This window comes from Macaca thibetana, chromosome 1, assembly GCF_024542745.1.
Source record: "Macaca thibetana thibetana isolate TM-01 chromosome 1, ASM2454274v1, whole genome shotgun sequence".
Lineage (NCBI taxonomy): Eukaryota > Metazoa > Chordata > Mammalia > Primates > Cercopithecidae > Macaca > Macaca thibetana.
Genome location: NC_065578.1, coordinates 61,120,627 through 61,146,571, shown reverse-complemented (window position 1 = coordinate 61,146,571; position 25,945 = coordinate 61,120,627). Strand labels below are relative to the sequence as shown.

Here is a 25,945-nt window from a genome sequence, read left to right as displayed (position 1 = left end):
TGACCAAGAAACTATCCCGTTACTTGCCCTGAACATGGCACAATGCATAAATCATATTATAGATTAGTTCAGAAACCACTGTATAAGTGAACTCAAAGTAAAAATGAATTGCTCAATTAAAGTAAGAAAAAAAAGACAGAACGCAGGAAAACAATTGCCCATTATTTTAACGCTCATCATTCCCAAATACATAATTCCTTTATGATTATAGAAAAATTACTTGTCTGATAAAAACCATTGTTCCACAGAGAGAAAATGCCCTTTCTTTATATAACATAATTGTACCAAGTAGCTCATAAAAAAAAATCCTTCTAAGTAATACATGTAGATGGTAGAATGATTCCCTTTTCTTTAGTGAGCCATTGTTCCGTAAGAATACCCACTTTATAAATGGAAAAGATTTGCCCACTCTCTTATGAATATTCATTAGGTTACATGCAAAATGACCTTTTCTACATCAGTTCAAATAAGGTTTATTAAACACCTACAGTTACCTAAACTCTGGCCATAGATGAGACCAACACCTAAACTAGTCTCAACACAGCAAGCACTGTAAGCACATTAATGGCCATATACTCACGGACAGGGAGTGAATATTTAAATGCAAAGTGAAAGAAACAGAAGCACAGGCCTATGATGGGAGTAACAGACTCAAGGGGGACTGAAGAATGGAAAGCTAGTTTTTGCAGGTTCTGTGATCTGTGAAAACACAGATTATCTGCCTGCCAAAATGATTGTTCTCAAGGAACAATTGAAACACGTGACTAAACAACTTGCAAATTATCATATAAATGTGACTTAGCAATAAATCAAATCCAATGTCTTGTCATTTGAAGAACCAAAGTATTTAACTTAATTTTACACAGTAGCAGAGAGCTGTTTTCAAAGCCTTTGCGTGACACAGATAAACAGCCGCAACCAATGCAATTTTGTTATTAGATGATCACTATGGGCATGTTTTATCCCTGCAGGCATAATCAAAACATTTCCAAGATGCAGGAGATACATTCAAGTGAACACTTAGATGAGAGAACCTAGAAACTACCCATTAGATATAAATTTCTTTTTTTAACCTTTCATACCTCATTATCTTCTGCTTCATGGAACTCTAAGGTGCTGCCTTCTCATTCCCAGCCTGCTCTTGTACCTGCACTGGCTTTTGTAAGATTCCGCAAAGCAGATATGGAAAACCTGAAGCAGGTACAGGCAACACTGAGCCAAAACCCAAGCAGGCAACACTGAGCCAAAACCCAAATGAAATTCAAAACCTTTAACAAAATGCTCGTACATTTCCATCTTACTTAGGCCGAACATGAAAATATTGAGTGACTCACACTACAATTTGTAAAAATTTCATAATTAAAATAAATTGGAAACCTCGACACTCACCCATTCCCATCTGGTTAGCATCAAGAGACTTGCTATTTCTTCTCCAAATGCAGACCTTTCTCCGCAATGGAAGAGAAGTCAGTTTGTGCTGAGAAGCCTGGCTCATACTGGGCAGCGTGTGATGCCATGGGGAGGTGTACCCTAAGCTTCATGGCATGCCTCCGATACTGTATTTTTCTCCATTCGGCTACATGTGATTTGTGACTTTTTCTTTTAAATTGGAACTTTCAATATTAAAATGTGGTTTGCTGGGGGAATACAGTGAACATTTTTCAGAATTTGGAACTTCAGTATGCTTTTTGGAGGGAGGAATTCTAATTACATGTCTCTTTGTCCAATGAGTGGATATAAGAAATAAATTACCAAAAAAGAGAATAGCAATCAATTTGGCTTCACTAATAAAATGGATTACTTGAGAAGATGCATGAAGACACGAAAAATTAAAACTTCTTAAAAGTACAGGCTTTGGAGTCATCTAGACTTGATCTATAAAACAGTAAGACTTTAAAAAACTCTAACATTATACATGTTGAAGAAAACAATGTGTGTAAGGCATTAAGCACAGTGTGTAGAACATAAGTATTCAAAAAAGTAAAGGAATAAACCTATAAATTGCATTTCAATGTTCTCAAATGTAGCTACTTGGATGAGCTATCACTATAATTTCTATTTCAGAAAATAAATTCTTGAACTTAAAGTTTTAGAACTCTGTTACACATGTATCCCTCTTGGTACAGATCATTTCTATCCTTTCCCTCCTACAAGCCAGGCTTGTAGCACTTCTTTAGTGGACTCACAAGTCTGGAGCTTGGACTCTAAGCGACTCCCACCAATCTCAAATGCTCAGTGTCTTCCAGAGGGCCTTCCAGTGTACGTGTCTCTGCACCTATACATATTTTTTTCTTTTTAGAAATTTTATAAACTTCTTGAAGGCAAAGTTCATATTAGATGCTATATTTGTCCTCTTAGCCTTAAGGCTGTATTAGGTTCCAAAAATGCTTAATGATGCATCACCATAGTAACTGCAGCTATGCCATACTTCCACCAACCAATGGATAAACCCCTCCAGGCATTCTATAAAAAGAGCTCTACTATCTAAAAATGGGAATAATAATACTAACATGGAATAGATATATTTGAAATGTGCAATATGAATTCCTCACACTATGCAAGGACCTTAAGAGTTTGGCATACCAGCCAGGCGTGGTGGCTCATGCCTCTAATCCCAGCACTTTGGAAGGCCGAGGCGGGTGGATCATGAGGTCAGGAGATTGAGACCATCCTAGCTAACATGGTGAAACCCTGTCTCTACTAAAAATACAAAAAATTAGCCAGGCATGGTGGCGGGCATCTGTAGGCCCAGCTACTCAGGAGGCGGAGGCAGAAGAGTGGTAAGAACCCGGGAGGTGGAGCTTTCAGCGAGCCAAGATTGTGCCACTGCACTCCAGCCTAGGCGACTGAGCGAGACTCTCTCAGAAAAAAAAAAAAAAAAAAAAAAAAAAAGAGTTTGGCATACCATAAATGTAAAGAAAAAAGATAAAAGTTGTTTAAAAAATACATATTTAAACAAGTAAACATAATAGAAACTTAGGAGTGATATTTCTTACCTCCTCCCCATTGCATTCAACAAAAAAGAGGCAGTCTCTGCAAGAACGTAACTTTAACTGCTACTTAATTTTTGATGTGTTATTTCCTTAATTCAAATAACAATTCCCTCTCTTTGTTCAACATTGGATCAATTTAAATGATGAGTGTTTAACCTATACTTATATATATCAAACCAAAAATACTTTAAAGTGACATAAAACTACTGAAATCAAAGCAACATAAACCCATGTAAAATAATGTGTTTCCAAGCAAGAACAAAAGAAAAGGTAAATTCTCTACAGACCAAGGCCTCATCCTTTATTTACAATTCTACATATGACATTTTGTAAAATATGCCAAAAAGAAACATGAAATAGAAACACGCTTTTAAAACTGACTGAATGCCAAAGCAGTGAACATAATATAAGATAGACTAAGTCATAAGACTACTAAAATGTATTAAAATACTTTGGAGTTAAATGTGTATACATAAATAGAAGATTTAATAAATGTTGAAAATATTTATTGTAGAAAAATCAATCCTGATCATGAACACTGAAAAAGTTACATATAACACATAAATATGTGTCCATTTATGAGACACATTGGTAGTTAATAACCTTTTTAAAAGTGAGTTTATACATTAGTTCAATAAAGTATACAGGACACATAAATTCCTAATGACTAGATATACTTGATTCACTTTCTAGAAAACTGCAGTGGGGATTTTCAAGGGTTCCATTGTGGTGTTTGGAGCCTGGACAGTGGCGACTTCAAGTCAGTGTGGTAGAGATTAAGAAAATGATCAGGGTTGGCCAGTTCTACTCAGGAGATTAAAGCATACATATATTTATAATCTGCAGAAATAGATTTTAAAAATCAAGAAACTTCTAAAATAAAAGGAAAATTAATCAACTGCTCTGAAGAGTCTGAGGAGAAGCAGGCAGGATCCACAAATATCCAGGATGATTTCTGTAAGTTGCCGTGTCAATACAAGTTTGAGAAGCAGTATTCAAAAGATGACAGACAACTAAAAGCAATTCCAACTGCAGAATGAAAGGAAACACAATCTAGACAGACAGTTGTCACTACAGGGAATCTGTGACGCATCCGTTTAGGAGCTATAGCATTTCCTCCAAATCAAAATAACAGAATTGAATACTAGGTAGTTTAGGACTCCCACAGGAATATCTTCAGAAATTATATTTGAAGCAAAAGAAAAGTTCTTGCTCAATAATTTTGACAGCATAGCCACGAATAAGGTTTGCTAGCTTAAATCAGGAATGCAGCAAATACTCTACTGTTGCAGTAGACATAACCTAATTTGCGTGTGCACTGCTGAAAATAAAAAGAAAGGCTATAATGTCATGTCTAACTCTTGAGTTAACAATTGCCTCCCTTAGGCAATAATACTTATGCAAGAATACCCCTATTATGTCTCAATATTCCATTTTATTTAGATAAAAAGAAGTTCTGATTTTAAGAAATTTATTTTTTAAGTCAGGCAAAAGCGTATACTAAGAGTACTCTATTGCATGAAATTATATTGCCAATGTAGCAATGATTGCAAGAACCATTATGTTAACAAGGAAATGAGTGGTAATACTTCCAAGAGCTGAGCCTCCACCCCTAATGAATTTAAATTTGTAGGTTTAGATGAATGAGGCACCAAACACAACTAGCAAATAAAATAATTAAGGTGTTATTTTACAATTTAGAAAAAGCAGCCTTTTGTTTACTACTATGAGTCCTTAATGATATTCTGCTTTCATCTATAACAAAATGCTGAGTGGTCAGTTTTAAAAATTAACCAGAATAACCTAGTTCTAATGTAAATAGTCTTTCCTTTTTATTATGGTGAAGTCACAAGTAACAACAATAATGATAATAAACATCCCAGAGGTTTACTTCTCAATTAAAATTCTGAAAGAAGAGAATACTGCATGAACAGTGTTGAGAATCTTGGCAGTGCAACTACTGGTATATCTTTGACAGTCTGATTAAACTGCTCCACTTTTCAAAAACATCGTAAGGACAATTCCAACTACAGTGCACATGAAAGGAAATTGTAGGGCTTTGTTTCTAATGTACAATTGCCTTGCACATGCATATGTGCCCTCGCTCTCTTAAGAAAAATGCCTTGGCTTACCATTGTTTAAACCTTTAAAACCACATTCTGCACCAACACTAAAACAGCATCAGATTGCATTCCGAAAGAACCACAGATCACACAGGCAATGGAAATCTTACCTGGGAAACCCCCTTGGACCATTGTTGTGTTCCCTTCAGAGTATCTGCATTCCTGACAAATATCCAATGCTGGACGCAGCTCAAATCCTCACCACAGACTCTTCTCTCTTCTGACGACCTTGGGCCTATTTTTTTTTTCTCTCTCTCTCTTTCTCTCAGATTTTGTTCTCTTTAAGGGCAACCTGTCAATCTATTTATATCAGGAAAAGCAATCAATTAAGCTAATTTCAAGCTAGTCCTCAAGCTAAACAGTCACCTCTGTCAGCAGGTAAAAGCTGCTTGGAAAACTATGCCGGAGAAGCAAAATCCCTGGTTTCCCACATCTGACCCTTGGATGCTTCACGCTGCCGACTGTGACACTCAGTTACCCTGCTCGCCTCAGGATGATAGCTCTATTTCAGAACAGGAGGCATTATAACCGCAACCATTTATTGTGGCCAGCTTCAATTAATATCATTTTAATGACCCAGTTTTCCTGCTGAGAAACGGTTCATCGCATTAGTTACATCTTTCAAATGCAAATTAAAAGGAAACAGCAGTTGATTTTAGCCTGTCCAAAGTGAGGGGAACAGTCATCAACTTGCTCTCTCCTTAATGCTCCCAGCATTGAATCATGTTTATAACAAAGAAGCTGGTGAACCACATGGAGCATGTGGTATCTCTCCCCTAGCGAGATTCATTTGTATCTCAGTAACATTCTAAACGTGCAGTAAAGATTCTATTTAAGCAGTCAAGCCTTCAACTTAGCGTTCAGAGGGGAGAAATACTAAAAAAAAAAAAAAATTGTAGCTTCAGAAAAGCCACTAGAAAAATGGTTGACATTTCTTAAATTTCAGTCAAAATGCTACAATGCAGCCCTCACCCTACCCTACCCCCACACACCTGAAAACCATTATTTAACCAATTACAATGACTTCAGAAGTATCTATCAATTATACAGTATAATCTTTCTTTGTAAAATGCAGAAGAAAAAAATCATCTATGTGATCACTGTATCATATGAGGAATACTTAAAAAGTCAAGAATACCCAAAGAAAACTCAAATGCTACTCAAAAGGTCTTAAACAATATAATTTTTAATTTACAGTTATAATAAATGCATCCAAATTATATCAGGTGCTGAAGCTGAGTTTTCAGAATAAAAAAAAATAAAAAAGCCAAGTTCATCAGTTTTCTCCAATTACAGAGCTAAAATACAAATTCTACTTAGTTTACTTTTTTTTTTTTGAGACAGAGTCTTGCTCTGTTGCCCAGGCTGAAGTGCAGAGGCATGATCTTGGCTCACTGCAACCTCCACCTCTCTGGTTCAAGCAATTCTCCTGCCTCAGACTCCAAGTAGCTGGGATTACAGGCACGTGCCACGGTGCCCAGCTGATTTTTGTATTTTTAGTAGAGACGAGATTTCACCATGTTGGCCAGGCTGGTCTTGAACTCTTCACCTCAGGTGATCTGCCCGCCTCAGCTTCCCAAAGTGCTAGGTTTACAGGCGTGAGCCACTGTGCCCAGCCTATTTTACTTAATTACAAGAAGCCCAAAAAGGGATGATTGTGTAGGAAATGAGAAAAAGAATTTACATAAAACTAAAAAATGAAATCAGCCTTTATTGCTAACACTTGTCCATCCTATTTTGCATCGCCAAACAAACAAACAAACAAACAAAAAAGAGAACAAACACACTAAAATATTTGGTGAAATGAACATACAAATATTGTTAAGCACGGTTTGTTTGAAGTGAACATTCTTAACATTCTTTAAATGCTTGGTAATAATTGCTGTTGATTGTAGTGACACCTATTGGTAAGGTAGAGATCAACTACAGAGTCAACGACGATACAGAAAATAGACAAAATTTTAAACCAAAATAACTACTAGTTGCTCAATAAATCTTTATTACAAGTTTGCTTCATGCTAAAAGCTGGCATAGCATACAGAGGAAGGCACTGGAAGGAAATGCCTACACGTGGCCCTGAACACCACATGAGAACCAGATTCTAGTCCTGGTTTCATCGGTCACTAATTTAGTGGTTTGGGGCAAATTAATCACTCTCTGTCTCAGGCTCCTCAACATTAAATTAGACACCAAATGAGCTCTAAGGTTCTCAAATGCCATCATTGCCAAAAAAACCACGTTGTTGTTGATTATTATACTTTGATTCCCTTATTTATTTATTTATTTTTTAGGTGGAGTCTCGCTCTGTCACCCAAGCTGGAGTGCAGTGGCGTGATCTCGGCTCACCACAACCTCCATCTCCTGGGTCCAAGCGATTCTCTTGCCTCAACCTCTCCAGTAGCTGGGATTACAGGCACGTGCCACCACACCCAGCTAATGTTTTGTATTTTTAGTAAAGATAGGTTTTACCATGTTGGTCAGGCTGGTTTCGAACTCTTGACCTCAAGTGATCTGCCTACGTTGGCCTCCCAAAGTGCTGGGATTACAGGCATGAGCCACCATGCCTGGCCCCTTCTTTGCTTTTTTGAGACAGAGTCTCACTCTGTTGCCTAGGCTGGAGTGCAGTAGCGTGATCTTGGCTTACTACAGCCTCTGCCAGGTTCATGTGATTCTCCTGCCTCCGCCTCCTAAGTAGCCAGGATTACAGGCATATGCCCCCATACCCGGCTAATTTTTGTATTTTTAATAAAGACAGGGTTTCACCATGTTGACCAGGCTGGTCTCGAACTCTTGACCTCAAGTTATCCACCTGCCTTGGCCTCCCAAAGTGCTGGGATTACAGGTGTTAGCCACTGCGGCTGGCCTATTCACTTCTTGAAAGTAATTTACAACCTGATCTCTCTTCTTTAATGTAGATCCTTTTATAATAACTTTTAACTATCTCTTACACATGTGATTATTTAATTTAAAATTATATGTAACTTTGAAATATTTTTAACAGTTTTACTGAGTATAATTTGTACACTATAAAATTCACTCACTGTAAATGTACAATTCAATGATTTTTAGTAAATTTATGGAGTTGTGCAACCATCACAACTATTTGGTTTTAGAACCTTGCCACCACCCTCCAAAAATTCCATCAAGCCCAATCACAACCCAGGCCTGCTTTTTCTATACATAAATTTGTTTTTTATGGACAGTTTATGAAAATGGGACCATACAGAACGTAATGTTTTACAGCAGGCTTCCTTTAATTAGCATGATGAGAATGTAGCAGCATTGAAATCCTTTTTTATTGCTGAATAGTATTCCACTGTATGGATATACACTATGTATATCCTGTCACTGGTTGATGAACATTCGGCTTGTTTCCAGTTTTTGGCTATTATGAATAATGCTGCTATGAACTTCTATGGAGTAGTGTTTGTGTGGACATATGTTTTCATTTCTTTTGGGTATATACCTAGAAGTGAAATTGCTGGGTTGTATAGTAAGCCTATATGCAGCCTTTTAAAGAAACTGCTGGTTGGGCATGGTGGCTCACACCTGTAATCCTAGCACTTTGGAAGGCTGAGGTGGGCAGATCGCCTGATGTCAGGAGTTCAACCAGCCTGGCCAACATAGTGAAACCCTGTCTCTACTAAAAATACACAAATTAGCTGGGTGTGGTGGTGGGTGCCTGTAATCCCAGCTATTCAGGAGGCTGAGGCAGGAGAATTGCTTAAACCCGGGAGGCAGAGGTTGCTGTGAGCCGAGATCGCGAAACTGCACTCCAGCCTGGACGACAGAGTGAGACTCCCTCTCAAAAAAGTGAAAAAGAGAAAGAAAAAGAAACTGCCAAACTGCTCTCCAAAATGGCTGGACCATTTCACATTCCCACCAGCAGCGTATGAGGGTTCCAACTGTACTGTCTATCATTTTGCATTAAAATCATTCTAGTGAATGTGTAGTGATTTTAGTTTGCATTTTCCTAATTTTTCCTAATAACTAATGATATTGAGCATCTTTTTATTAGCAATTCAGATGTCTTTGTTGAAATATCATTTCAAGTTTTTGCCTATTTTCAAAAATTGAGTTAGTTGCTTTCTTATTATGAGCTGTAAGAAGAAATGCTTTTTTTCTTTCAAATAAGCATATTTTGTTATATAAAATTCTAGTAAATTAAATAAAGTTGAAAGCACACATTTTTTTCTCAAACCTCCCCTCTCCAAGTAGTTTTATACATTCTTCTGTACTTTTTTCAATTAAAAAAAAAATACTAGGAATCCTACAAAGTTCAGCGTTGACATTAGAATTTGGTTAAAAACTGCTATTTGGCTTTGACCTCCAGAAGGCCAAGTGGAAAGACACATCATTCATGGCACCACTGAAGCAGTGCGAGATCGATAATCTGGTGACAGCACGAGTTAAGAATGAAAACAAAACCGTATTTATTAATGGCAATAATTCAAACAAGACTGACATTTGGATTTACTGTTACTACTTAGGGTAGCATTCTTGAAGTAACTTGGAAGTGAAAAATCTCTTTCAGTGACATATGTGGTTGCTATGCTGAGATTCTATCAATTAATTGAAGTAGAATGTTTATTACTACCAGAGTAAAATATTAAAATAATTAAAGAGAGGAGCTGTACTTTTTTATATTAAAATTTATTACAAAGTTAAGTAGGAAAATATGTTGACAGTTGATATGACTATTAAGAGAATTAACTTTTATTTATTTAATTAAATTAATTAATCCATTTATTTGTTGAGACAGAGTCTCACTCTGTTGCCTAGGCTGGAGTGCAGTGGCATGATCTCTGCTCACTGCAACTTCCAACTCCCCAGCTCAAGCGATTCTCGGGCTTCAGCCTATCGAGTAGCTGGGACTACAGGTGTGTACCACCACACCTGGCTAATTTTTGTACTTTTTGCAGAGATGGGGTTTCACCATGTTGGCCAGGCTGGTCTCGAACTCCTGATCTCAAGAGATCCACCTGCCTCAGCCTCCTAAAGTGCTGGGATTACAGGCATGAGCCATCGTGCCCGGCCGAAAATTACCTTTATAAACAACATTATACTCTTCGTGAGTCAACAACTGTTCATAAAACGTATTAAATGCTACAAGGCAGAATAATAGAGATTAAGTTATGCCATAAGTTTGTTGGGAGTGTTTGGCAAACTAGCACTCACATTAAACAAAGTAAACTTTAAAAGCTATATTTTTAGTTTTTAGATCCCATCTGAACCATTAACTTTTCTCAAACAATTTTCCTGTGTATTCTTCCTACGTAGAGAGAAATGAAGTTAAAGTAAAATGTCAACCTTACAGCATCAAAATTCCATAGGAAATGTGCCAATTCATATTACACACAGTTGCTTCTATGGTATATCCACCTTTGATCCAGGGAAAATAAAGAGTAGGAAGAGAAAAAGTATTAGAGAAAAGTGAAGTACTACAAAATGCCTTTCTCTCCTAGTGATCTCCGTTGAAAGTGAAAATGTAATACTGTGAAGATGCAAAGGTGAGCAGAAAGAATCCAGCAGTAAACAGTGTTAATAAAGTACTGGTCCTATTCAATCAGGCTAAGCTTAAAAAAACTGACTTCCAAAATTTAAATAAATTAAATAACAATTTTAGATAAAAGGTTAACATACTCTTATACTAGAATTTCTTTTTCTTTTTTCTTTTTTTTGAGATGGAGTCTCGCTCTGTTGCCAGGCTGGAGTACAGTGGCGCGATCTCGGCTCACTGCAACCTCCACCTCCCAGGTTCAAGTGATCCTCCAGCCTCAGCCTCCCGAGTAGCTGGGACTACAGGCACATGCCACTGTGCCCAGCTGATTTTTTGTATTTTTAGTAGAGACGGAGTTTCACCATGTTAACCAGGATGGTCTCAATCTCCTGACCTTGTGATCCGCCCGTCTCAGCCTCCCAAAGTGCTGGGATTACAGGTGTGAACCACTGCGCCTGGCTAGAATTTCATTTTCTAATGGCAATACGTGGCACACGTATTGAAGAATTATTTATATTACTACTGATAATAATAAAAAGTAGTAGCTAGCATTTCTGCTAGCATTTCTGGAGCACTTCCTATGTGCCACTTCTTATATAAACACGTGTCTTCTAATCTCTCATAATACTGTGAAAAGGGTATTATTATTATTATTATCCCAATTTTACAAATGAGGAAACTAATGGAAATAGATGCAACTTGCTCCAGCTCAAATGCCTACAAAAATTTAGAGGTTAAATGGCTTAGTCAAAGCAAATGATGTATTAAATACATAAATATATATTACTACAATTGCTATTAGTAAAAAATGCTGAAGTAAACATCTTTGTAGAAATATATATCTACATACACATACATTTACACACACAATGAATCTCTTAGGATATGAAGTTGAATTATTATGTCAAAGAATAAGCACATACATGCCGGGCACAGTGGCTCACGCCTGTAATCCCAGCACTTTGGGAGGCCGAGGCGGGTGGATCACCTGAGGTCAGGAGTTCGAGACCAGCCTGGCCAACATAGTGGAACCATGTCTCTACTAAAAATATAAAAATTAGTCAGGCGGGTCTCTGTAATCCCAGCTACTCAGGAGGCTGAGGCAGAGAATTGCTTGAACTGGGAGGTGGAGGTTGCAGTGAGCCGAGATCACCCCATTGCACTCCAGCATGGGCGACGAGAGCCAGACTCCATCTCAAAAGAAAAAAAAAAAAAAAAAAAAGCACATAGAAACTTTTTATACATGCTGCCAAAGGGGTGTCCAAAAAGAGGTAAAGTGATTCCTATTTCTACCAACAGTATATAACAACTCCTGTTTTTCTACAACCACTCTAACAATGATGATTCATATTGTTAAAATATTAAGTACTCTGATAGGCCAAAAAAACCCTGATTTTTATAGTTACACATTATTAGTGAGGCTGAACACAGACATTTTGTGCTTGTTACCCAAATGTAACTTATTTTGTTAAATACTGCCTGATCTTTGCTTGTTTTTCTATTGTCCTCTGACTGTATATATATGTGTGTGTGTGTGTATGTGTGTCTTTCTTCTGACTCTGTGTGTGTATGTGAACACAAAGTTTTTAATTTTTATGTAAGAAAACACATGATTATTTTCCATTATTGTTTTGGTAATTATTTGAAAAGCTTTTCCCTGTACCAAGGTTATATTTTAAAAATACCTTATCTAGACTTTTTATAGTATTTCTATGGTTTCAGTTTTTAGAATAACATGATTTTTTTTTTTTTTTTTTTTTTGAGATGGAGTCTCGCTCTATCACCCAGGCTGGAGTACAGTGGAATGATCTCAGTTCACTACAACCTTCACCTCCCAGGTTCAAGCAATTCTCCCGCCTTAGCCTCCCAAGCAGCTGGGATTACAGGTGTCTGCCACCATGCCTGGCTAATTTTTTTTGTATATTTAGTAGAGATGGTGTTTCACCAAGAATTACATGATTCTTTTGAAAACAATTTGTAATTTTCTTGAGAAGATCTCTACATTTTATCCCCAAATGAGTACACAGTCCATCATTTATTGAATAATCTATCTCATTTCTACTATTTAGAAAAAATTTTTATGCTCTAAATTCTAAATAAACACCTGGGCCTATTTCTACACCAATTTTTTAATGCAAATATTGAACTGATTTTATTACTGCAGTTAAAAAATTATTTGCTTATTTATTTATTTATAACAGAGATGAGTTTTCACTATGTTGTCCAGGCTGGTCTTGGACTCCTGGGGACAAGTGATCCTCCTGCCTCGGCCTCCCAAAGTGCTAGAATTACAAGTGTGAGCCACCGCACACGGCCTATTACTGTTAGTTTTTTTGTTTTTTATTTCAACTTTTATTTTAGATACAGGGGGTATATGTGCAGATTGGTTACGTGAAAATTTTGTGTGACGCTGAGGTTTGGCATGTAGATCCCTGACACCCAGGTAGTAAGCATAGTACCAGAGAGATAGTTTTGTTTTGTTTTGTTTTTTAAACACCCCACCACTGTCTACTACTGCAACTTTAAACAATGTTTATAATCAGGAATGCTATTATAATACTAGCACTCTGGACAAAATAATTCTTCCTTGTCAGGGACTATACCTTGACACTCCTATCAATCAATGACAGTAGAATCCCCCATCTACTTAGACCAGGGGCCACTTGGCAAGGTGCGGAAATGGTTTTGGTTGTTATAACTGCGGTGAATGGGAGGGTACTACCAGCATCTCGTGGGAAAAGGCCTGGGATGCTGTTAAACATCCCACAATGAAAAGGACTGCCTCACAACCAAGAATTACTCACTTGGCAATGATTCAAGAAAGCAACAGTACCAAAATGGAGAAAGCATTCACATTCATGTCTGAAAGCTCCAGACTGAGTTTGAAAAGCACCAGCTTAGAAGACATTCAGATACAAAAAAAGGCAAGTCCCTAGGCCGGGCGCGGTGGCTCACGCCTATAATCCCAGCACTTTGGGAGGCCGAGGCAGGCGGATTATCTGAGGTTGGGAGTTTGAGACCAGCCTGACCAACATAGAGAAACCCTGTCTCTACTAAAAATACAAAATTAGCCAGGTGTGGCAGCACATGCCTGTAATCTCAGCTACTCGGGAGGCTGAGGCAGGAGAATCGCTTGAACTCACGTGGCGGAGGCTGTGGTGAGCCGAGATCGTGCCATTGCACTCCAGTCCGGGCAACAAGAGAGACACTCCGTCTCAAAAAAACAAAAAAGGCAAGTCCCTTATCATTATCTTTCTTTTCCAAAATTGCCTAGTATTTTATTTCTAAGTCAATTTTCAATCAAGTGCTTGTATTTTTTTTTAAAGCCTATTCCACCTAGCAAGCAGATGGATTTAAATTACCTTAAATTTACAGAGGAATTTAGAAATAACTGAAATCTGTAATACACTTAGTTTTCCAATCAGGAAAATAGTATGGCACTCTACTTTTTTCCCAAAATCTTTAATAAAGTTTCATAGTTTTCTATAAGAAAGAAACTATACTATAGTCCCAGCTACTCAGGAGCCTGAGGCGGGAGGATTGCTTGAGCTCAGGAGGTCAAGGTGGCGGTGAACCGAGATCATGCCACTGCACTCTAGCCTGGGTGACAGAATGAAATTCTGTCTCAAAATGAAAAAAGAAAGAAACTATAGGGATTGTTAACCAGTGGTCCTTGAATTCTTAAATGGGCTTCAAGACTCCCACAAAGCTGAAAAAATGATACATAAAAGGTTGTGTGTATGTGTGTGTGTGTGTGTGTGCACCCATGCACATGGATGACAGTGTTTCTGTGTATTTGCATAGATTTTTCTGGGGAGTGGGTTTGTAGCTTTCACTGCAGTGCCACTGAATAAATGACTCAAAGCTATGAATCACTGCCATGACTTTTATGTTCTGAATTGCATTGTTCCTGGATATTTCCTATTTTTTGCAGTTATTGCTATTAGGAAATTTATATCACATTTCCTAAGTAGATAATACTGACAAGAAGATTTTAAAAGATATATCATTTGGCCAGGCACGGGGTCTCATGCTACCTGTAATCCCATCACTTTGAAAGGAGGCCGAGTTGGGCAGATCACTTGAGCTCAGGAGTTTGAGACCAGCCTGGTCAACATGGTGAAACCCCATCTCTACTAAAAATACAAAAATTAGCTGGGTGTGATGACGTGTGCCTGTAATCCCAGGTGGTTGAGGCACCAGAATTGCTTGAACCTGCAGGCAGAGGTTACAGTGAGCCGAGATCGCGCCACTGCACTCCAGCCTGGGCGACAGAGTGAGATCCTGTCTCAAAAAAAATAAAAGTACAATTCATATATAGCCTTACTTATTATAGCCAAAATACTTTTTAGGTTTTGAATTTTTGAGACTGACAATTATATGACCATCTGTAAATAATAATTTAATTTGTTCTCTTCCTTCTGGCTTTTTTTGTTTTGTGGTGGAAGAGGAGAGGAGGTGAGCTTAATGCATTGCTAGATTCTTGAGGACAATGGTGCTAGCAAGTATTCTGTTGCCTTCCAAACTTGAATATAGAATTTTTTTTGCAAGAAGAGAAGAGGTTTGGGATAGGTTTCCTACTCCACTCCAAGGGAACACATGATAATTACTTTTTAAAAAATTAAAATATGTATATATATTTTATATGTGAAATGAATTTTAAATAAATACAAAGTGGAGTGACTGCTAATGAGTAGGGATTTGGGGGGAAGTGTGATGAAAATGTCCTAAATGTTCGAAAATTAATGACGGTTGAACAATTCTGAATATACTGATAGCCACTGAATTATGCATTTTAAGAAGGTGAATTATATGGTATGTGAATTATATCTCAATAAAGTTTTTTTTTTTTTAAGGTTATCCCCTCTAAGCTTAAAAATATTGTGACTCTGAGTAACAGAATTGATAACAAGCCACATTTCACAAGGACTTAGCTAGCATCCTATTCTTAAAATAATTTAAATAAAACGGTAAGAATTAGAGTAAAACATGAAGATGCAAGGAATTGGTAATCTAAGTTTTTATTTGCATGGGGCAGTACACAGGTTAATTTTCTTTCAGACAGGGTGTCACTCTGTTGCCCAGGCTGGAGTATAGTGGCACAATCATGGCTCACTGTAGCCTTGACCTCCCAGGTTCAACTGATCCTCCTGCCCCAGCCTCTTGAGTAGCTAGGATCACAGGCGTGCACCAACATAACCAGTTAATTCTTTTATTTTTTGTAGACAGGGTCTTATTATATTGGCCAGGCCAGTCTGGAACTCCTGGGTTCAAGCAACCTACCAGCCTTGGCTTCACAAAGTGCTAGGATTACAGGAATGAGCCACCATGCCCGGCCACACAGGTTAATTTTATAATTATGTTTCATAATCCAAATATACTCTTTATACCAAACATTCCACTATGATATATGATGACCAGGTCTTTTCTGGGAAAAACAAAATTAAGGTAGAATAACAAAACACCTAAGAGAGCATGCTTTTCTGAAATTAAAGTATAAAGGAAGGCTTTAGGATTCCTACAGTGTGGGGTTCCATTCATATCTTTGCTAGATCCTTAAAAGCCAGTGGCAGCAAACAAGTCAATTATACTGACTTTCTAGGACCTTATCTGCGTAGACAGAGACATATCTATAGTGTGGTTCTCATTGTTTCTTTATGACTACTCTCTTATATGTTACAAAAAGTCATTCCAAAATCTTCTGCTCCCCATAGTTTAAAAATGTCACTGAAAGAATGAAAGCTTGCAGGTTAGAAAGACCTGGCTGTTGTAAAAGCATTTAACCTCTGGGATCAAAGTATTCAAAGCAGGGCTTTCTGGGGATAGACACTTCTCTCTCAGGAGACTGAAGCGTTTAGATAAGGTGGGAAATGGCATGTGGGTAAAGAGAAGTCAAGCTGTTCTGCACAGAATGCTCTGAAACTAGGTGGATGGTGCAGTTCGGCAGAAAGAGTATCTCCGAAGCACCACGAGCAAACCTACATTTTCTTTTTCTTTTTTTTTTTTTTGAGACAGAGTCTCGCTTAGTCGCCCAGGCTGGAGTGCAATGGCGCGATCTCGGCTCACTGCAAGCTCCGCCTCCCGGGTTCACGCCATTCTCCTGCCTCAGCCTCCCGAGTAGCTGGGACTACAGGCGCCCGCCGCCTCGCCCGGCTAATTTTTTGCATTTTTAGTAGAGACGGGGTTTCACCGTGTTAGCCAAGATGGTCTCGATCTCCTGACCTCGTGATCCGCCCGCCTCGGCCTCCCAAAGTGCTGGGATTACAGGCGTGAGCCACCGCGCCCGGCCAAACCTGCATTTTCATCACATCCCCACTGTTTACTATCCGAGGTATATACCCTCTGCCATTAATTTGGCCAAATACTGGGTTTGTATAATGTCCCAGGCCAAAACAGAGAGGGTCATTAGCCTCATGGAACTTAGAAGGTTAAGCGGGGAAGACAGATATTAATCTAGTAAGTACACTAACATGGTATTTTGTTAATTGCTATAAAAGAAAAATGCAGGAACCTATATTGAACTAAGGAGTCAGGCAAGGTTTTCCAAAGGAGGTGACACAAAGCTGAAATCAGCAGAAGGTATAATACCTTCTTCAAAGGCTCTTCTGTATGTCCAATGAGAATGCATTCAAAAAGTTGGGGAGAATGTACGGCACATAGTTGGGTACTCAAGGGACTCTGATTATTATCATGTAATTATTAAAACTGGTGATAAAAATGTAAAGGGCCGGGCGCGGTGGCTCACGCCTGTAATCCCAGCACTCTGGGAGGCTAAGGCAGGCAGATCAGGAGTCAGGAGGTCAGGAGCCTGGCCAACATGATGAAACCCCAACTCTACTAAAAATACAAAATTAGCCGGGCGTGGTGGTGCATGCCTATAATCCCAGCTACTCAGGAGGCTGAGGCAGCACAATCACTTGAACCCAGGAGGCGGAGGTTGCAGTGAGCCGAGATCTGGCCATTGCACTCCAGGTTGGGCAACAAGAGCGAAACTCCATCTCAACAACAACAACAACAACAACAAAATACAAAAATTAGCCAGGCGCAGTGGCATGCGCCTGTAGTCCCATCTACTCAGGAGGCTGAGGCAGGAGAATTGCTTGAACCCGGGAGGCAGAAGTTGCAGTAAGCTGAGATCAGGCCACTGCACTCCAGCCTGGGCGATAGAGCAAGACTCCATCTCCAAAAAAAAAAAAAAAAAAAAAAAAAAAGTAAAGGAACAACTACAAATGCGAAAGAGACTGGGAATGAAGATTCATGTATGTTTGTTGATCCATTGTCAGGAAGACACATAACAAACAGAAGAGAAGTTTCATTCTAGGGTTGGGGGATGGAAGTGCTGGTAATGGCTTTAGACAAAACTGGGACTAGAAGGTAAAAGGTCAGCCTTGGAGAAGACATAACATTTTATTTTGGTTAGAAAATTGAAAGTGCTAGTGGAAAAAAGACATGGCATCTTCCCAAGAGCCAACTGAAAATTTGGGTCACAAGAGCAAAGAAGGATTAAAGTTAGAAATCAAGACTTTCAAGTCACCACATAACAGTCAACTGAGTGATCTCTTTATGCTCTCAGTGATCTTGAATTCTTTTTATCCTTTTGAGATGTAGTCTTACTCTGTTGCCCAGGTGGAGTGCAGTGGCATGATCTCGGCTCACTGCAACCTCTGCCTCTCGGGTTCAAGTGATCAAGCGATTCTTCTGCCTCAGCCTCCCAAATAGCTGGGATTACAGAAGCCCGCCACTATGCCCAGTTAATTTTTTGTATTTTTAGTAGAGATGGGGTTTCATCATGTTGGCCAGGCTGGTCTTGCACTCCTGACCTTGTGATTTGCCCACTTCAGCCTCCCAAAGTGCTGGGATTACAGGCATGAGCCACCGCCTGGCCAATCTTGAATTCTTGACAAAACAATCTGATTTTAATTCCAGGTATGAAAGGCCATTTCCTCAAGGTAAGTCAAAAGTTCCTGCACCATCAATACATACCTTTGACAAATCCTGCAACCTTTGATAATGGTAGTTTTGCCAAGAGCTAGGCACTGATGGAGTACATTGTTTCTTAATTTTTTTCATAATTCTCACTTAATGGTTATAAGACTTCTTATGATAATTAGACACCAGAATGTCATAAAATACGTTCAACCATGCAAGGTAAGTGATCTAAAATATAAATGCTCATTACATACCACAACTCTGTATATTGGTTGTAACATTTAAGTTTCATAATAATCTGAATGATAATTACTATGCTTATTATTTTGGGGGGCGGGGGAGGGGATAGGGCCTCCCTCTGTTGCCCAGGCTGGAGTGCAGTGGCGCAATCTCGGCTCACTGCAACCTCTGCTTCCAGGTTCAAGCGATTCTTGTGCCTCAGCCTCCTGACTAGTTGGGACTACAGGTGTGCAACACCACACCCAGCTAATTTTTGTATTTTTAGTAGAGATGGGGTTTCACCATGTTGGCCAGCCTGCTCTTGAACTTCTGACCTCAAGTGATCTGCCCACCTCAGCCTCCCAAAGTGGTGGGATTACAGGTGTGAGCACCTGCGCCCTGCATACTACAGTTATTTTATCAAGTGTCCTTTTTCTCTTCTTCTTCATCAATTTCTTGTTGTTAAATTCAATGGTTATTTTCATGTCTCCAGCCTCTTCAACTTCTTAGCAGCATTCCACCCTTGACCACTGAAGGTCAGTGACAGCCTTCTTGAAACACCGTTCTCTCATAAACAACATAATCCCCTAATCTCTTGGAAGTGTTCTTATGCTAAAGTGTTCCTTGCTGGCTCATGGGGCAGGTGCTGGGTTTGCTTCTTGTTGCTGTCTACACAGTATTCCTAAGTAAGCTTATGGGCTCCCATGACTTTAAAGACCATTTCGATCAGTGGTTTTGGTTTTCAGATTGTAGTCTCTGGATCAGAAGTGTGATACCAGCATCACCTGGAAACTAATTCTAAATGCAAATGATCAGGTCCAGGCTTAAGGAATCAGAAATGGCCTGGGCTGTGTGTGTGTGTTGGGGGGGTGGGGGGGCGCGCAGGGAATGACCACGACTATCAATTACTGTTTTCATAAGCTTTCTGGAATCTTCTGAGGCACACTGAAGTTTGAAAGCCTTGGATCTAAATTAGTGTTTTTCATAATGCAGGTTGTGACTTGTTTGTTAGTCATAAAATATACTGAGTTGCAACCAATGTTTAAAAACATGAAATAGGATAAAATAAAAAAGAATAAAATTCACACATTATAAAGGTGAGTAATATTTCATAAAACTTTTGTTTCAATTATACATGCATGTTCCTGTGTGTGTTCCTCTATACTGGTTAAGTAAAGTGTATTTTACTGTGGGTCACAGTCTCAGGCTCCAAAAAGCCCTCATCTATATGATGACTATATGAGCCAGATCTTTGCAGTGTGGTTCCTTCTTCATTTAGGTTTCATTTTGGAGACAGAGTCTCACTCTGTCATTCGGCCTGGAATGCAGTGGCATGATTTCGGCTCACTGAAGCTTCTACCTCGCAGGCTCAAGCGATCCTCTCACCTCAGCCTTCCAAGTGGGTGGGACTACAGATGCTCACCACCACACCCAGTTAATTTCTTGTAACTTTTGTAGAGATAGGTTTTGCCATATTGCCCAGGCTGGTCTTGAACTCAAGTGATCCCCCTGCCTTAGCCTCCCAAAGTGCTGGGATCACAGGTGTGAGCCACGGTACCCAGCCTATTTGGGCCTTTCTTTACCATTCCACTTAATAACGTCTTCTCCAATGCACTTATTCTCATGCTACCATGTTTTGTTTTTATTTTTTATTTTTGTTTTAAAATTTATTTTTAACATAATTTTTAAATTTTATTATTTTATTTGATTCAGAGACCTTATCACTATTTAAACTATCTGATTGTTTATAATCTTTCTCCCTACCAGAATCTAAGCTAATGAGAGCAATGGCCATGTTCCCTTCCATATTCTCAACACCTATAACAGTGTCTCCCCACGCATAACATCCAACTCAATAAACACTTCTTATCTGAATAAACTTTATAATTAAGTAACTAGTAAAGCCAGCTCTTAACATGCTTTAGACTAGTGTGTGATGGCTCATGCCTATAATCCCAGCACTTTGGGAAGGATAGTATGAGCCCAGGAGTCTGAGACCAGCTGGGCAAAATAGCAAGATTCCATCTCTACAAAAAAATTAAAAAATTAGGCTGAGCGTGGTAGCTCACGCCCATAATCCCAGCACTTTGGGAGGTCAAAGTGGGTGGATCACCTGAGGTCAGGAGTTTGAGACCACCCTGACCAACATGGAGAAGAAACCCTGTCTCCAATAAAAATACAAAATTAGTGGTGGCGCATTCCTATAATCCTAGCTACTCGGGAGGCTGAGGCAGGAGAATCGCTTGAACCTGGGAGGCTGAGGATGCAGTGAGCCAAGATGGTGCTGCTGCACTCCAGCCTGGGCAACAAGAGTGAAACTCTGTCTCCAAAAAAAAAAAAAAAAAAAAAAAAAGAAATTAGCCAGGCCTGGTGGCACACACTTGTGGTACCAGCTACTTGGGAAACTGAGGTTTCAGTGAGCCATGATTGTGCCACTGCACTCCAGTCTGGGTGACAGAGCAAGACCCCATCTCGAAAAACCCCCAAAAACTATGTGTATCTCATCCCTGGATCTCTCTAATAAAATCAGCACTTCCCTGTATGCTGACAGCTTACATTGCAGCCATCTGCTGCAGAATCATGGTCCTTGGGAAAGTTACAGAGCCATACTTTCATCACTGTAAAAACAAAGGCTTAGTCTTCGGACAAGAATCTGATAAAACAGCAACCCAAAATACTTTTAGTTTAGAACAGATGAGCAGAGTGTTCATTTAATATGAGTCAAGGAACAAAGAAAAACCCATGGGATCTATTTCAAAAGGAAATACTGGAAGGCCAGAGGCTTCAGGTTCATGTGCATTTCAAATGTGAATTATCTAACAAATACCTCCATACAGTTCAAACTCTTCTGGAGAAGGTTAACAGTAAATTTAATAGGGTATAAAATGGGGATGGTACACTGGGAAGGAAAAAAATTAGGAAGCAAAATGAATGAAGAGAAAAGTAATATACACAGCCAAAATAGGTCTGCTGGAGAATCTATGAAATGTATAATATTATAGCTCAAGAATGGCTCAATATTAGAAGTCTTTTTCTGCATTTGAAGTAAATTAGTGTCCTTCTTGACCCCACTGCTGCCATATATATGTGCCTGTGCAAATGAGCTTGTGACTTTGGGGAGGACACTGCTGAGTCTGCCTATTTTAGGCATAGAAGTGATATTTAAGAGAGAACCCCAAATCACTCTGTACCTATTTTTTTTTTTAAGAGACGGGGTTTCATCACGTTGGTCAGGCTAGTCTTGAACTCCTGACCTCACGTAAGCTGTCTGCCTCAGCCTCCCAAAGTGCTGGAATTACAGGCGTGAGCCACTGTGCCCAGCTCTACCTATTTCTGCAATCATAATGAGTTTTAAGTAACAGCAAGTGTCGATCATGTTACAGGTTCTGGAGTAAGAGTACATGGGTTTGAACCCCATTTCTACTATTTGTTAGGTGTCTAACTTCAGACACATTCTTTAATTTCTCTGAGCTTTTATTTGTATAATTAGAACCTCACAAAATTAGTATGTTGACTGAGTTAATAACACACATAAAGGCTTTAAAACAATGACTGGTACATGGTAAACCAGAGCATTTAGTAGGTATCACATTGCCTGTACTAAGCTCTTCAAAAGCTTTTTCTCCTCTAATTGTTGCAACAATACTAGGAGGCAGGTTATAAGATATTCGCTCACCCCCACATAGATAAGCAAGTGTGAACCATGAAGAAGTTAAATAACTTGTCCAAAAACTCACAACTAGCAAGTAATGGAACTAGGATTAGAACATAATCTTAGGTGCACACCTCAACAAATACTGGCCTTCTAGGAAACCAGAATGTATGGAGTAATCAACAACTCAGCTCCATTCTGTGGCAGTTGCCCTGATATCTATATCAGAACAAGGAAATATATTACACATGTGCACATACATATCAACTTTATATACCATGTGTAGCTCTCCAAAAAGAGACTGAGAACTAAAGCCCACAGTACACTTATCACACTTTGTTCCCATGCCTTTGCATTATCCCTTCCAGGGTGGTGGTTCAATCAAGACAAAAGGAGCGATGTGTTACTCATTCCATCGCAGACTCACTTAACACTGCTACTAAAAAGCAGATGGTATTCAAAAACGATTTATTGAATGCATGAAGAAAATGACACTAGAAAGGGCTTTATAAAATTGCAAAGTACAATTCAAGTTTTTATAACATCAACTTAATTATTATAAAGTTACATTTATTTTATATTTTATTTCTATTTATATATTTGTTACTTATTAAGAAAAATATAAATAATTATTATAACCATAATAGGAGCTATATAATACTTATCAAAGACTCACTATGTGGCAGGCTAAAGGCTTTATTGCTTTATTTTAATCCTCATTACAACCCTATGAAGTAGGTATCATTATTGCACCCTTTTTATAGAAGAGGGCATATTTAAGGTCACACTCTAGGAACTGCTAGAGTAAGAATTTTGACTCAATTTTGATGTTGAATTCCTTTTCTATATTGTAGAAGGGAAAACATTCTGTTAAGGAAGCATATGTTTCACATACCATAAAATTCACCAATTTACAATGTATAAGTCAGTGATTTTAGTATATTCACAAACTGTGTAACCATCACCACTATCTAATCTTAGAACATTTCATCACCTCCAAAAGAAATTTGGTATACATTAGCAATAGTATACACTATACAGACATAAAAGAAATGCAAATTATTTTAAGTAAAGCCACAGTTACATATATGTATGAATGGATATTTGATTCATCTAATGCAAAAGAAAATCGTGAGATGAATTTTAAAGGACAAAATACAAGTTGGTGGGCCTTCTGTGATTCTGCATTAGCAAAATCACTTTGAGTAAGGCAAGTAATCAACAACTGAAATCTACATCCAACCCAGATAATTATGGGTCAACTTCTAATTTCAAAGACTAGGGACATTTTTGTATTCACAACCAAACAATAAGATTAGAAGGAAATACAGGAAAAATAGTGTACAATATAGCTTCCTTCAATATTCCCTTTCTCAGTGTCAAAGGGAAAAGCTGAGGAAATGACGCCACAAAAGCTTCAAAGGTATAGATTTGCTTTTTCAGCATACGTTCATGCACATTTTTGAAGAACTCACAGCCATGTATTTGATAATTTACAACAGTCGTTAAAACATAATTTAATAAGTTCTGCATCTACCCTAAATAGTGAAAAGGCACTCACGGTGGGTAAAGGCATCTTCTTCTTCATTTTCATCACTGTCATCAGACCGAGCTTTATAAGGAGGAGGGAGTTTCATCGGCGGTGGGGCAGTTCCTTGCCTCTGAAGATGCAAAATTTGAGAGAAGGGTTAAATGCTGTGTTTGTACAATGCTCTTCTTTCAACGACAAAAAGCATAAAAAGACAGTCTGGAAATATTTAGACCATACCCAACTTCATTCGTATCATGAGGATTGTAAAACAAACACAATGTATTCTTTTATGTTTATGTTATAATATAAAAGTGACTCTGTGATATAAACACACTAATGCAGAAAAATAGGAATTTAAAAGCAAGTTTTTAAGACTATTAGCTACCTAAAAGAATGCATTCCTTTCTCTAGTGAGAAAATCGGTTATTTGTATTTTATTTACATTGTGGAAGTTTAATTTTGTTATTAACCAGAAAATTCAAGTGAAAGACATTTCTAAAATAAATGTAAAAGTAAAAACTATCCATTGTATTAATTCTACAATGATTTAAACTTTTTCTTCAATTGTAGAAGTTACAGATTTTATTCTTTAAAAGACACGTGACAGACCAAGATTTTCTAACTGAAAATGTATTCATCTATAATTTATAGATGGTCAACACACACTTCAACATTTTCAAAAAGAGATATCTTCATGGTGAATAATTATATCTGCATAAATATTCATTCAATTCACATATGAAATGATACAGCACATCAATATTTGGTTCATATACACAATTAAAGTAGAATTAAACTCTAGGATCAAATTACCTTCACAGAATGAAGACATTTTCTTGAACGATGGGAAAAATAAAACATGCCAAACTCAACGGTGAGACTCAAGCTGCTAAAAAGAATAGGAGCCGATATACCCAAGCACTTCACAAAAACCAAAATAACTGGATTATGCTACAGGATTTCAATAAAGTACATTCAATTATGCTTTATATGACAAAACCACTAATGGCAGGATACACTTCAGTAAGTGGCCAATGAGTGGTCCATTACAGAAAGCAGGCATGTAATAAATTCCTCCAAAATAGAAAACACTATTTGAGAGTCATAAAGGAAAGCACACACCCTTATTTACTTAAGATAATGTCGAGCCAAAGCAGAAACTATATACACTTGTAGAAAATGCAAAAATCTATAAAATGCAAGAGTGATGACGGAAGATGCCAAATACAAAATGCCTCTTAGGCAAGAGGAGAATCCAGAAATGTAATCACTTTGTCTCTTTGATTGTTTTAAGTTGAAAAAAACTTAAAACTGAGTGAAATGAAGAGTAAAGGCAAATGAACTCTTTTCAGTAAACCTTTTCCTCAGAACCAGGATATTCTATATCAAAGACAATACTCAGAACAAAGACAGCCAGGTTTTAAAATAATATTCAGATGAATTCTCTTTAATGGAATTTTTTATGTCTAAGGCAAAATTGTACAACTGATTTATTTAATTAGCTTCTACTGATATTCTTGAAAAAGAATACAGAATAAGCATGTCCTGGTCTCCTTATAATCTGAATGTGGATTGCCAGATACTGCACATGAGAGAAGGGTGTGTACAGGGCCAGGCTCTCCCCAGGTGTGGCAAAGGCAGCCGGAGCAAGGGATGTACAACCAGACCAGGTGATTATGACCTTCAGGAGGGTAAAACACAAAACAGACTCTGTGGTATCCTCAACTCTGAGAACAGTCCTGGGGACACAGTAGGCCTCCCTGAACGATTTGCTGAATGACTAAACAACTGGTTGTCACTCGTGCTGTTTGGGTTCCCTGACGTATTATTAACCTTAGAAAAATGTCAGAGATGCAAATAATTCTTGCTCAATATCATTGCATATTAATTGTGTCTGGTAGAGATGCAAATGATTTTAGTCCTGTAGAAAAGATCACTTCAAAGGTTACAGTTTTATTGCCCTGTAAGACATTAACCAGTTTTTTATCTAAATCGGAA

The 25,945-nt window shown here is 38.3% G+C and overlaps 1 protein-coding gene across 7 annotated transcripts in view; it reads right to left on the bottom strand.

Annotated features, from left to right (window-relative positions):
- Window positions 1-25,945, bottom strand: part of PATJ (PATJ crumbs cell polarity complex component) — a 426,007-nt gene that overhangs the window by 213,874 nt on the left and 186,188 nt on the right. For all 7 annotated transcript variants that reach the window (XM_050752580.1, XM_050752940.1, XM_050752817.1 and 4 more), the window contains one exon: window positions 23,978-24,077. In XM_050752580.1, coding sequence (XP_050608537.1) covers window positions 23,978-24,077 — 100 coding nt within the window. The remainder of the gene's footprint in view (window positions 1-23,977; window positions 24,078-25,945) is intronic.